At 31.7% G+C, this 14,919-nt stretch overlaps 1 protein-coding gene across 6 annotated transcripts in view; it reads left to right on the plus strand.

Annotated features, from left to right (window-relative positions):
- Positions 1 to 14,919, plus strand: part of Rev3l (REV3 like, DNA directed polymerase zeta catalytic subunit) — a 167,395-nt gene that overhangs the window by 93,363 nt on the left and 59,113 nt on the right. For all 6 annotated transcript variants that reach the window (XR_013424964.1, XR_013424965.1, XM_078019448.1 and 3 more), the window contains 5 exons: positions 4,070 to 4,971; positions 7,314 to 7,396; positions 8,657 to 8,782; positions 11,782 to 11,974; positions 13,242 to 13,353. Coding sequence is in view for 4 of the 6 variants with exons in the window: in XM_078019448.1 (XP_077875574.1) it covers positions 4,070 to 4,971; positions 7,314 to 7,396; positions 8,657 to 8,782; positions 11,782 to 11,974; positions 13,242 to 13,353 (1,416 nt within the window). In the remaining 2 variants the exon portion in view is untranslated. The remainder of the gene's footprint in view (positions 1 to 4,069; positions 4,972 to 7,313; positions 7,397 to 8,656; positions 8,783 to 11,781; positions 11,975 to 13,241; positions 13,354 to 14,919) is intronic.

Below are 14,919 nucleotides of genomic sequence, written 5' to 3' on the forward strand. Positions count from 1 at the left end.
TTTTTTAATGTTAAACTTTTGTACTTTTAAAAAATAAACTCATTTTTTAGAAAGTTTTTAGAAATGATTATTAGCTTTCCATCACTTTTATAACAAATATCTGAGATAATCAAGTTATAAAGAGAAAAAAGATTATTTTGGCTTACAGTTTTAGAGGTTTCAGTTTGTGAGTGATTGATCCTATTACTTTGGGCCCATGGCTAGACGGCGTATTATGGTGGGAGGACATGGCAGAGCAGAATTGCTCCCCTCATGACCAGGAAGGGAAAGAGGGAAAGAGGAATAAACTGTGACCCCATAATCCCCTTCATGAGTACACCCCCCAGTAACCTAAAGACCTCCCACTAAGTCCTACTTATTAAAGTTTTCACCACCTCCCAATGTTGCCAAGCTCTTTGATATATCTGAAGATCCAAAGCATAGAAATGAACATACATATTGTTGCATAAGTACTCATATTTAACATACATATTATTACATAAGTACTCTTATAATTAAAGATTATTTAAAATTGTATCTGTTATAAACCATTTCCTTTTCAGTGGTTCCAGTATCTTCAGTCTTATTGTTAGTTTATACAATTACAAGTATAGATGGGCTTTGGTTCCCCTTATCTCTTTCTTTTAAGACTTCTCAGGGAAGTGATAAAAAGGCATATATAACTAATAGCAAAATAGAATAACCATGCTTGTTATTTATCAGTGGTTGAGGATTTATCCTCTACCACCTTCATCACTAGGTTAGGGAATATCTGATAAGAGCTAAACTGGAGAAAGTGACTTAATCCAGGAGGTTTAAATGATGGTTCTTGTTCCTGCCTCAGTAGTTATACTTACTCATTTGCAGAGAGGCAGTTCATTTCATCCATCTAGTCAGCAGTACAGGAAAATGGTGGAGATGGCTAAAGCAGGCCCTGCTTAGTTTAAATGATAAAAATAGTTATGAAGAGCCAAATAAGGCAGAGACTATACTGCATATATGCACTAACCTTTAGCACTACCGTGTTTCTAACCTTAGTTACACACACACAGACACATATACACATAGCATGTACTCATATCATTATGTATTTGTCCAAACCAAAAGAAAAGATATATAAGGACAAGAATGAATTCAAAAGTAAAGTATGGAGTTTGGTTGTTTTGGTGTGTCCATGTAGGTTCATCAGTAGCAATACTTGTACTTCTCTGTTAATAGAGGAGGCTATACACATGTGTGCATTCAGGAGAGAGATGGAAAATCTCTGCATGCATCTTTCAATTTTGCTATGATTGAAATAAACCACTATAAAATTACTTCAGAAGGCCTTTTTTAAAAATTTTACACAGTGAATGCCAGCAAATAAATAAACAATAATTCCTGTAGAGTTGAAGGCTGGAGATGTGCTTCACATGTGGAGAGCCTTGCCTATCACTTGTGAAGCCCTTGGCTTCAATCTCCAGCACCACAAAATTCTTTTAGAAAACTTAAGTAGGCAATCAGTAATATTAAGAAGTTTCCTTCCCTCCTGATGATTTGAAATATAAAACAGAAATTTTCCCTTTCTTCCCAACAGTTTTATTTAGTACCCACATGGTACTTGCTCTATTTCACTGCTAGAATACATTAATTTATGTTCTGTAGACATCAGTTTCCATTATTTGGGAACTTTGACTTTATTAATAGTAATTATGGTATATTTTCAGTTAAACTATTTTTCTATCTTAGCCATATATGGTATTTTAATTTTTAGTCAACAAACTTGCCATGTAATAGTTACTAACTTTATATTGCCATTAGTTATTAATCTCTAACTTAGAAATTTGTCTTCTAGCTAAAATAAAACAATAGTAAACACTATTTTGAGAAATAGTATTTTAAATAAAAATCTATATATTCAATATAAAAAATGTAGGAAGTATAAAAGAAGTCATCCCATTTCTCTGCCTAGTGTTAGCCACCATAATATTTTTAATGTACTTTCTTCCTTTTTTGAAATGTTGTTTTTAATTTGTTTTGTTTTATGAAATGTGCTCTTACTGTAGTCACAGTATTATGTCCAAACTTAATACTTATATTTTTAAATTTATGAGTTTCTTAAAGCATCAATTTGAATTTCTTGAAATATCCTTTAATGACTGCTTAATAGTCTATTGTATGTATAGTATTGGACAAAAAGGTTATTTCCTTTTTTTCCCCAAAATATATAAACTGTGATTAGTATCTTTTTCTTAAGTGTTTCTTGTATTCTTGAGTTTTTCCATATAGTCCTAGAAGTAGATTGCTGAAAACTTTAAGACTCTTGATATATATTGTGAAATTTTTACCATGCTGCTGAAAATATAAAAGAAAGCAAACTCACCACACCTTGCCAATGCTTCTTATTCTTTACTTCATTTTTACCTCTGTGTCAGTATTAGCATCGGGTATGGCCACATGGAATGTGCAATAGCAATAATTCTGTTTTCTAATTTTTCACATAAGTGGAGAGAAAGTGCAGGGGAGGTGCTAAATGCTGGTTACAGAGTTGATTAGTAGAAGCCAAAGTCTTTATAAAGGGGACAGAGAACTTTATAAAAGAACAAATAACCCCAGTGTTCCTCCTTCAGCTTTAAATCAGAAAACATGAATTCAGTTAATTAAATTGTGTCTAGCAACCAGGACTTTTGGGGAGTCATGCTTAATTAAGAACTATCTTCATATCCATAAAAAAAAGTTATCATGTGGAAGAAAGACAAGACTTACATTATGTTGCTATAGTAAGCAGAAATAGTATCAATATATTACAGAAAAATAGGTTTCGCTTAATATTTACAACAGAAATAAACTGGGCTGTCTTTTAATTACTATTTCTCCATATACACATACATTAGTAGCATTTAAGCTATGTATTTTATAGACCTTGTCAAGTCTTTGTTTTTGTTTGTTTGGTACTGGGAATTGAACCCAGAGGCACTTTACCACTGAGCTACATCCCCAGTCCTCTTTATTTTATTTTATTTTATTTTTCTGAGACAGGGTTTTGCTAAGTTGCTTAGGGCCTCACTAAGTTGTTGAGGTGGGCCTCAAACTTGCAATCCTCCTGCCTCAGCCTCCTGATTTGCTGGGATTACAGGTATGCACCACCTCTCCCAGCTTGGGCCCTGCCAACTCTATTTTTGTTTTTTGAGTACTAGAGATTGAACTGAGGGGAACTTAACCACTGAGCTACAATACCCAGCCTTGTTTTGTATTTTATTTAAAGACAGGGTCTCACTGAGTTGCTTAGCACCTTGCTTTTGCTGAGGCTGACTTTGAACTCAATGATCCTCCTGTTTCAGCCTCCTGAGCCACTGGGATTACAGGCATGTGTAATTGGCCCATCACTGCCAATTCTTAAGATCTTATGTTAGTGTTAATTCTTGAAATTTAAAAAAAGAAAGAATTACAGTAACTTACCTCAATTTGTGTTTGATTGGGTGCATATGTGTGTGCATGTGTGCACAAGGGGTTGAACCCAGGACTTCACACATGCTAAGTGCACACTTTACCAATGTGCTGTACTGCCAGCATGTGATTTTATTTTTTAATGATTGAGAGAATTTGAGGGGAACTAAGATGTATTTGAATTTACTGGTTTTGCTGAACTATCATAGGTATTAGAGAATATAGAAGGAGGCAAGGCTATAAATAAAATTCAAAGAGATGTAGGGTCTAAATGATAAATGACTCCATCACTGTCCATGCATAGTGACATTGAAAAGTTACTTAAAGATTAGTAGAAGTCAGGAATCTGATGAATTTGTGTCATCTCCTTAAAGGAAAAAAGGTTTCATGGGGCACTAAAACAAAATAAAATATACTTTCTCTCTTTTTTATTAATAATACTTTCCAAAGGAAATTAATTTGCTAGCCATATACTTGTCAGGAAAAGTGTATTGAAACTAAATATAGAGTGTTCTTTCTTAAAAAGTGGGGGATAGTTGAGTGGGAAGAAAGAAATCGGCATGTTTAAGACTCCAAAAATGGCTTTATATTTTTCAGAAAATTAAATATTTTGATAAATATTTTTGAAACAGAACTTTTTTTTTCTAAAATATGTTGTTTATAGGGAGATTGGTGGACGGCTCCTCATGGTAGAAACTCGACTTCCAAATGATCTGGCTGAGTTTGAGGGAGACTTTTCCTTAGAAGGACTTCGTCTGTGGAAAACAGCATTCTCAGCAATGACTCAGAATCCAAGACCAGGGTCACCGCCTCGTAATGGCCAAGCAGTTGTCAATAAAGGGTTCAATAATAACCATAAAATGGTTGAAGATAAAAAGATTGTGATTATGCCTTGCAAATGTGCCCCAAGTCGACAGCTGGTTCAAGCCTGGCTTCAAGCCAAAGAAGAATATGAACGTTCTAAGAAGCTGCCTAAAATTGAGCCAACTGGAGTTGTAAAATCTGTTGAGAACTTCAGCCCATTAGTTAACCCAGATGACAAACCTGTAGTGTCTCCACAACTGGATGCAAGCTCACATATACATCCCACTATAGTACATACTAAGGAAGATATTGATAACTCTTTACAAGCACCAACCACAGGATGCAGTCGAACTGCAAGTGGAAGTCAGATACTGCAACCTATTGCCTCTGCAAGTAATCCTGAGAAAGATGAAGATGATGATAACCATTATGTTAGTTTTAGCTCTCCTGATTCCCCAGTAATTCCCCCTTGGCAAGAAGGAACACCCCCAGATTCCAAAGCATTAAATGGAAATGATAGACCTTCAACACCAGTAGATGAGCTACATTCCCTGGATGTTGAAGACTTTATAAAGCCAATAAAAGATAGTACACAGAAAAGCCCCTGCAGTGAGTCCCAGGAGCCTCTGGCAATCTCTCCGATTAATGCTAGGGCAAAAACTGGGAAATGTGACTTACTTTGCCTTCATAGTACACCAGTTACACAGAGAAAACATCTGGAAAGGCTTCCTGAGGCAACTTGTTTTAGCCCTTTATCAACAGGTAAGTGTATAAATAATGGAAAGGCTAAAAAGTGGTTTCATAGTTAGAAATGAAGATAACATTAGACGTTGGTGTAATGAAAATCAACTGTTGGAATGAAATTGTACCTTGGCAAATAGATTATTATGTCTTACAATCATTATATTTAAACTTTTTTCATCTTTTTACTGTGAAATTACTTCTATCTGCTTTCATCCTGTCTTCTTACCGTCTAGATGAATTATGGAGCCCTCTTAGAAACTGTACCTTCTTTTTAACTTGATCTCCCCCTGCTTTTAACATATACATAAATCTCTTCCGCCTTTTAGAATAGAAATAAATCCAAAAATTTTTCTTGACCCTATATCTTCAACCAGCTTCTTCTCTTTCTCTTCCTCTTCAAAGCCAAATTTCTTAGGATTTTTCTTAATTTGACAGCCCCATTTATTTGCTTGCTGTTCATTCACCCTAAACTTCATTTGTGCTCCTATCATTCTTTTGTTACAGCTTTTTGTCAAGATTCTTAATAAGTTCTTACATCTAACACCAATGGATTTATTTCAGTCTTTTTATCACATACCTTTCAAAATAAGCATTGTCACATTGATCTTCCTTATTGAATCTTCTTCTTCCGTTGGCTATCCTCCTACTTCTGTTTCTTTCTACTGGCTTTCCTTTGAAACTTATTTCATTATTCTCAGTTATTATTTAAATGTTAAAAATTTATTAAGGTTTGACCTTCAGCCTTCTTTGTATTTTTTCTCTAAATGATCTAATTCCTGCTCACAGGATTAACATAGGTAACTCACAAATTTATATTTCCAGTTCAGAGCTCTCTTTTAAGCCCCACAATACTATGTTCAGCTGCCTAATTGGCATTTCATTTGAATGCTCAAAGGCACTACAAGATCAATATTTTTAAAGTTAATTCATAGTCTCACTGCGCACATTTACCACCACTTCCCTAACCCCCTTATAAACACATATATATGCCCACACATAGAAATCCATATTGTCTTCTTTCAGTTCTCTTTATCTCTTTTTTCAGTTCTCTGTATCTCAATTAATAGTACTGCCATCTCTAGTCAACTACACTACTCAGAAACACTTTTATTTGTAGTACCCACCTGATTCCCTAAATATTCACCCTGTGGTGTCCAATCCATCTATCATTTATTTAACTCCTAAATAACTCAAATTGATCTACTTAAGAATTGTCATTATCTCTTTCCTGGGCTTCTTGCCTTCTTGCCCACTCTTACAATCTCTAGTTTTTTTGCCCAGTAATTTGGAAAAATGCCTAATCCAGTCCTAGTTAATTATTGTTCTTAAGATTTTAGCTCAAGGATGCCTTACTTACCTATTCCAGAAAAAAAATCCCAATTATGTTCCCCTTTGTTGTATTTATCCCAATTATGTAGTGGTTTCTCCTTACCCACAGGTTTACTTTCAGCAGTTTCAGTTATCGACAACTGTGGTCCAAAAATATTAAATATAAAGTTATATAAATAAGCAATTTATAAGTTGTATGATTCTGAGGAGTATCTTTTTCAGGATGTGAATCATCCCTTTACTTAGCACATTTGTGCTCTATATGCTGCCCTCTCTAGTCACTTAATAGCTATCTTAGTTATCAGCTGTTGCAGAGTAGCAGTTTTTATGATCAGGTAATCCTTACTTTACCTAATAATTGGCCTCAAGACCAAGAACAGCAATGCTGGGAATGCAAATATGCCATAAAGTACTTCCTTGAAGGAAGAAGGTAAAGGTACAAGAAGTTATTTTGAGAAAGAGACCATATTCATTGACTTTTCATCATAGCATATTGTTATAATTGTTCTACTTTATTATTACCTCTTACTGTATTGATTCATAAATAAAACTTTGTTGTAGTTTTGTATGTATTGGAAATGATATATAGTTCCGTACTATTGGTGGTTTTGCAACTCCACAAGGGTTCTTAGAATATATCTTCTACACATAAAGAAGACTACTTTAATTTCACTTTGCTATCTGTATGGTGAATTTCTGATTCTCTCCAGATCCCATGAAAGCAAGAAATATGTCTTCATCATAAATACTTGATAAATAAGTGATTAATTGATTCCCAAGAGTAATGACTAAGATTTTAAAAACCTCAATAAATAAAACCTAAGTGTATGTAAAAATGCAAAATTTTAAAGTTATTTTGGAGGGCATCAGAGATTTGAATTAGTTTCATTTTTAAATTATTAGATCTTTGGGGGGAATTTATAGGACAGTACTCAAAATGGTAACTAAATATTTGGAAAAACAAAAGTTTTTTAAAAAACAGAAGCAGGTAATTTCAATGTTCAAGTTAAAAATGAAATTTCTTTCTACAGAACCAAAAACCCAGAAGTTGAGTAATAAGAAAGGAAGTAATACTGACACTCTTAGAAGAGTACTCTTAACAACACAAGTGAAGGTAACTATACTAAACATATTTACAGATCAGTGGAAGATCCAGTCTTATTTTTAGATTTCAGTTAGATAATTAATAATTTCATGTCTCAATTAAAGATTTTTATTACTTATATTTTTGCATCATTATTTACGTATCTTTGAGACAACAAGAAATTGCCTATTTTTTAGTTTATTTTTTGTTGTTGGGATCTAAAAGATTCTTATATGTAAATACACATATTACAGAGAAAGTGAATATGATAGCCAAAATGTGGATTATGAGGATACAAATACATTAACTGATTACTGGCAAAATCAGAACAATCCATGACAACAGAGCTCAAGTAAGTGATTTTTGATCCCACCAAAAATATATCCTTTTTCTTGGTTTATTACTTTTTTCTCAAATATAACTTAATTTTTTAAATTTATTTCACTAAATAGCAAAGGAAAACAACATTATTTACTACTGAAACTGAAAAGTTAAAACTGTCTTTATTCAGTTACTAAAAATATCATAGTAACCTAGAAGTATATGGTTATGTGAAAAAAAGCATACATTAGACATGTATACTTGGAAATACATGATGAAAATCACTTCTGTGGTAGCCACTTATAAATATTATTAACTACATAAAATATACTTTAGTATTTATATCCTGAAGTCATATTTGTTAAACATTAATTTATAAAATTATTAAATTATAAACTATATATATATTAAAAACAAATACCAGTGAGTTGTGAACATAAATCAACATTTGGGGGGAAATGGTTAATGGATTTAGAAATCAGGAAAAATATTTTACAAAATAAAAAGATGCAAAGATGTTATTTTTTCTACGTACTTGAAGATTATTTACAATATTTTATTGTATTACTACAATACTACATGTATCAGAATTTCAAATCTTTCACAAACTTTAGCTAGTGTAGTTGTAAATAAACTACTTACTTGTCTTACTTTCAGGAAAGCAAATAAATAAATAAATATCCATGTGGTATAAATGTTAGCTCTCTACAGAACTGTTATTTCAGTGTTTGGGGCTTGTAAATTCAAAGATCAACATGGTTGCTTGTAGATTATAGCAGATATTTGACATATGTATATGCAGTTATTAGAATGAAAAGAATAATAAGAGTTTTTCTTGAACTTAAAAAAGAGATAATACAAGTTTAGCAATTTTAAGTATATGAAGCATACTACCTAAATGTGAATAAGTAATTAAAAGAAAGAAAATGATTACTCATGATCTTTTTCTGGCTTTTTTTTTTTTAATAGAATCAATTTGCAGCAGTAAATACCCCAAAGAAAGAAACTTCTCAGATTGATGGACCATCTTTAAATAATACTTACGGTTTCAAAGTCAGCATACAAAATTTACAGGAGGCAAAAGCTTTACATGAGGTAAAACTACAACAGTAAGGACTCATACACTGTTTTTATCTATTAGGTTGTATCTATAGAACAAATGTGGGAATTTTTTAGTGAGAGAAGTACACATTGAATTCTATCCTTTTTGATCTTCATTTTTTTTAATTGTATTTATATGAAGTAGAAAACCTTTTAAAGCATTCATTACTTACTGAGACAGTTTTGTGGTTTCACAACGTTCACAAATCTGATAACTGGAATTTAGTTTCTAGAAGCTAAAACTAGAAAAATTTTGAAATATTAGAATTATGTGTTACAAAACCTTTTATTTTGATATTATACTAGGATGTTACATCACATTTCAATTGTGATATTTACTTCTATTTTCTGTTTGGTTGGCTCAGTAGATTAAAACTTGCTATAAAAGAGGATAAATTCATTTATTCACATAATTTCTGTGTAATCTACTTACTTTAATGTTACAAACCATATGCCACAGACTAGGACAGTGTCTTATAAAAATGTGTATCAATACAATATGGATTGGAAAGAATATGTAAATTTATCTCTAAATTTATCCATATTATAGAAAACTCAGAGCATGTATCTGACTGGCAATAAGATGGAAATTTGAGTGTATTTTTTTAATTGTGCTTTCATTATGGCAACCACTAGCAACATGACTAGTGAGAATTTAAAATTTAGCCTATACAACTGAAGAACTAAATTTTAAATTTTATTTAATTTTAATTAATTTAGATTTAAAAACTGATAATTGTTTATTAGAAAATGTTTTAAAGATGTTTAAAACAACTTAGTCATGTACAATAAGCTTTCAACTGTAAATTTTATGAAATCTAAATGTAGATCAAGTGTTCTGTTAAAAAATTCAGAATCCAGGTCTAGGGATATACTTCTGTTGGTAGAGTGCTTGCCTCTCATGCACAAGGCCCTGGGTGGTATGAATGTAAAATACATATTGATTACAGTAGGTAAAAGAATATAAAGTATCTCATTAGCAATTTTTTATATTGGTTACATATTAAAATAATAATATTTTAGATGTACAGGTTGAGCATCTCTAATTCAAAAATGCAGAGTTTTAAACTTTTTGAGCACTGACATGGTGCTCTAAGTGGGAAATCCCACACCTGACTTCATATGATTGAGTTGCAGTCAAAGCACAATGCACTAAAAATATTGTGTAAAATTACCCTTCAGGTTAGGGGTATGAGGTGTATAAGAGACACAGATGAATTTTGCATTTAGATTTGGATCCCATCTCTAAGATAGTTCTCATTATATGTGTGCAGACATGTCAAAATCCAAAACACTGCTGAGTCTCAAGCATTTTGGATAAGGAATTATCAACCTCTATTTGATTCTATTTTTTTAAAAGTTTTTATATTAATTAAACCTATTTTTACTTTTTTTAGTGTGGCTACTAGAAAAATTTTAATTACATAGGGTGTCTATGATATCCTGTTGGACAGTGTTAGTTTATATAGCTGTTTTATGTCTTTGCTCTTAAGTCAGAATTAGTAACCACCCATAGTGGCAATTTGTTTTTATTAGAATTAGATTAGAACATAGCCTTGCACCTCATTTATTCACTTGTGCATTTTTTTTTCATTCAATAGCATTCATGTAGTTCCTTTTTTTTTTTTTCCTGACCCTATTTTAGCCCCTAAAGCCCAGATAAATTGGGGAATAAACTGGGGAATATTTATCAATGAAATGTACACCCACAATTAAAAATTAAATACTTCGTCAAAAAGTATTTATTAAAGCAAAATTGATAGACCTTAGCAAAAAGATTTGTTATACTTGGTTATTCTCTAATTATTTGAAAATTATAATTTTCTATTTACTTGTTATATGTATATGTTACTTTGTTCTGTACAATCCTATTTCAGAGTGATTGGTCCTCTTCAAGTTAAAGCCACTTATGATATCTGGTTGGTGGTCACTGACGCTTCTGACAAATACACAGTTCTAACAGCCACCTGGTGGTCAAAACAGGAAATGAACTGCAGAAATCTGCTACACTCTACTTTCTCTAGGAAACTGTCCTTCTTGCCATTAACCTAGGCTTATCTTTTCTGCATATCAATACTCAGAAGAAAAAGGATTCTTGTTCCCCTTTTCACCTACCTCTTGCCTAATCACAGTCATTAAATCTCTCTTGCCAACTTTTTTATTCTGTTTGCTTAAAATAACACCCCTAAAGTGTGAAGATTGGTCTAGTAATGAAATCAACCTCCAAAATACTTGTGACCTAAAGTTGTCTTCCCAGTATTCTCCATAGTCTTTCTACGCATTCGTCCTTTTCTAATTAGACCAGTTGCTTTGTTCTGTTTGGGTTTGGGAGAGATGTTTTCCATTTAATTTTTTTCTTTTATTTATCAAATTTAATGCATGCGGGGCTGGAGTTGTAGCTCAGTGGTAGAGTGCTTGCCTAGCATGTGTGAGGCACTGGGTTCAATCCTCAGCACCACATAAAAATAAAGACATTGTGTTCATATACAACTAAAAAATTTTTTAATTTAATTCATGCTAATTGTTAAAAATAGTTATTTTCTTAGTCCCTCATTTTATTTTTTCTTTATTAATAGCATATTAATAAGTAGGAATTTTTTAAAAAAGAGAATCTCACTTTTTAGTTCAAATTATAGATACAGCTATAGATTAAATAACTGAAAAGAAAAAATGTAACAAATTCTGTTTTGAACCACTTGACTAGCCATTCTCTTTTTCCAATAGGAATTGAGAGACATTGCATATTTCTAAGACAAATAGTTTCAAGTATTTTCATTGAGAAATTATAGGATAAATTTTCTAAAATAAATACATGAATTCATTTAAACTATTCTTAAATATTTACTTGTAGGGAATCTGTGGAGTGTTAAATTGTCTATTGCAATTTTTCTATAATTTTATGAACATCTCATTAGGATCTTAGTGAAACATACTTCTTTGAGCATGCATTTCTCAAAAACTTTTTAAAATATTATTTTTGTTTTCTTTCATAGATACAAAATCTTACCCTAATCAGTGTGGAGTTACATGCTCGAACTAGACGAGACTTAGAACCAGATCCTGAATTTGACCCAATCTGTGCTCTGTTCTACTGCATCTCATCTGACACTCCACTACCGGATACTGAGAAAACAGAACTCACAGGTGTAATAGTGATTGATAAAGATAAGACAATCTCTAGTCAAGGTATTGTTAATTTTATTAATAATATACTGCCCACTCTAGGATGACTCTTTTAACGGGGAGAATTTCTGTGCTAGAGATCTAATCCAAGCAAGCATAAGGACTCATTTCTAGAATGTTTGTTAAAGTAGGGAGTAGGAAGCTGTGGGTAACTTTGTCCTATATTCATTATTCTTGCTTGAATTATTGTCAAAAATCAGAAGTGGCCTGGATGTGTGGCTGAGTGGTAGAGCATTTCCCTTGCATAATTGAGGCCCTGGGTTCCATCCTCAGCACTGCAGGAAAAAAAATCAGAAACAATATGATGTAAAGATTTTAGTAGCATTTCATGAAATACTAATTGTTCATATAGAATCCAAATGATTATGTATCTCTAGCTTGAGTAGACAGTTTCCTTATGTATGCGTTTGCAGGTATTTTGCTGCTGACATATTATTTGTCTTTGCTTTAAGAAGTTAAGTTAGTACTATAAGTGAAAAAGACTTTTAAGAGATTTCCAACTTTGCTTATATCTCTTTCAAAATACATATACTTTTGGTTTAAAGGTTCTTTATAAAATGTATCATATAAGGATTTTATAAATTTCAAGTACTTCTCTGCAGTTTTAAATGCAGAGAAGTAAATTAGAAGTGAATTTAGGAAGAAGTCTTAGCACAGAACAAAACCATATAAGAATTTGAAGTTTAATCAGAGCTGTATGTAGTTCAGCTGGCTCTTATCAACTGAAAAGCCAATTTTTAAATTTTCAAAATACTTGATGTTACTTTTATATTTTGTAATCAGCCATGATGAGAAGTCTTAACATCTTTGAAATAGGCATGTATGTCAGAACAAAAAGGACCATCTTTCTGTCTTGAAGAGGTGGTGATATTAAGCATTTTCTAACATTTTATAGCATACTAGTAATTAAAATATGATCTGCTAAGCAAAGCTCTTAGCTTTGAAACAAAACAGAAATAATGTAATAAAATTTCTTTGCAGATGATGTTATTATCTGCAGAACTGTGTGAATGTACACTTTTTTAAATAACTGAAATTATGAAATTTGAAATTTTAATTGAAAAAGTTAGAAAACCTTTTAAGAAATTTTTCAAGAAATTGGGTTAATTATATTTTTACTTTGGGGACTATGTTCTTAATTTGAAATATTTCCATAGCACATTTTCACTCAGAAGTAAAGGATAATATTCTATTTATGTTATATAATACAATACTGTTACATAGTATAACAGTGTTATATATACTAATCAATTTATCTTTTTTTTTTAAGATATCAGATATCAGAGCCCATTACTTATAAGATCTGGAATTACAGGATTAGAAGTTACATATGCTGCTGATGAGAAGGCACTTTTTCAAGAAATTACCAATATAATAAAGAGGTATTATTTTGGTTTTTTTTCTGATTTTTTTCTTGTCTTTTCTAGTTTGGTCTTTTCATACTAATGCAAATAATATAGATGAGGGTATGAAAGAGGAAAAGAGTCCCCTTCTGTAGCCTCTGAAAGTAAGTTTTTACTTTGAGAGCCAGCCACCATATCAGTGGTGTTGGTTTTGGTTATTGTTGTTACTGTTTTGTTTTGCTTTTTGTTCTGACCATTTGCTAATTGGTCTAGATGGTTGATAGTAAAATCTTTTCAGAATTTATGAAAAGGACTTTTAACCAAAATCATGTTAATTTAAAAATAAAATAAATGCCTCTTTTGCATTTTATCAAGAGTGTAACTTTTGGGAGCTATGGACTTCCTTATTAAATGCTTTCACTTAAGCTTTCTGCCCATTGCTAGGATTGGGCTAGAAAATATTCTTTGGATCCTAATGTACAGTTAAAAGCTGTCCTTTGGTATCTGTTAGATTTACCCCTTTCTGTTTTGCTCTCAGAGTTCAAAAAAGTTGAATTCTTTTTTGTATAAAGACTGATATAATATTTTTGCTTTAAAGATCAAATAATATTCTATAGACTTCACATCTGATTGAATCCCAGATAGGTTAACGTAAACCATTTTGAAAAAAGAGAAAGCATTTGTATTACTTATAGCACTAGTGACTGAATGGATTCTTGTCCTTTTACATCTTGCCATTATCAGTACCTTTTATCTTCTCACAGAAGTTGCCATCAACATGTCAGATGCTTTAGTGCCCACATTTAATTCTGCAAACAACTTAGAAAAAGGAACACATGAGAGCTTTGATCCGTGCCATCTTGTACATAGCACACATCCAATAAATTCCTCTACTTTGTATGCATATTTTCTCCTTGTTGGTATATCCCAACATCAGGATCAACACTGATAGAATTTTCTTGGCCATTGCAAGTATGGTAACTTTCTTAAATGTCCATGAAATGAATTATACTAATCACTAAGAAAACTGGGGTAAAGTGAACAAACCTATTAGAAAAAAAGGCAACATTTTTAGTTCTTTAATATCTTTTATATGTTAGTCCAGGCAACTCTCCAAATTAATTATTCCATTCTTTCATCCATTTGTTGAGTAGTAAACTCAGAACAGGCTTTGGTGTTAGCTAGCTCCATATTTTTGTCTTGAAGCAAGTTATATGTCTCTCACCCTTTGTTTTCCTTATCTGTAAAATTAGTAATATATATGAGAATTAGATAAATTAATGCATTACCTCTAAGCTTGGTGTCTGGTACATAGTATTTACTGTGTAAGTACAGTGCTGCTGATAAGATTAATATAAAAATGAATAAAATGTAGTTGTGTACTTGTAAAAATGTTTATTGTTTTTATTTTTATTTTTTAATTGGTACATTATAGTTGTACATAATGGTGAAATTCATGATTACATATTTGTACACGCACACAATATATTTTTCCATTCTTAATATTTATTTCCTTAGGTGGCAAATATAAAAAGCATTCTAAAGTGATATTAAATAAAATCAAATCCATTAATTTCTTGTCAATAATTTTTTAATTATCATATA

Source organism: Ictidomys tridecemlineatus, chromosome 8, assembly GCF_052094955.1.
Source record: "Ictidomys tridecemlineatus isolate mIctTri1 chromosome 8, mIctTri1.hap1, whole genome shotgun sequence".
NCBI lineage: Eukaryota > Metazoa > Chordata > Mammalia > Rodentia > Sciuridae > Ictidomys > Ictidomys tridecemlineatus.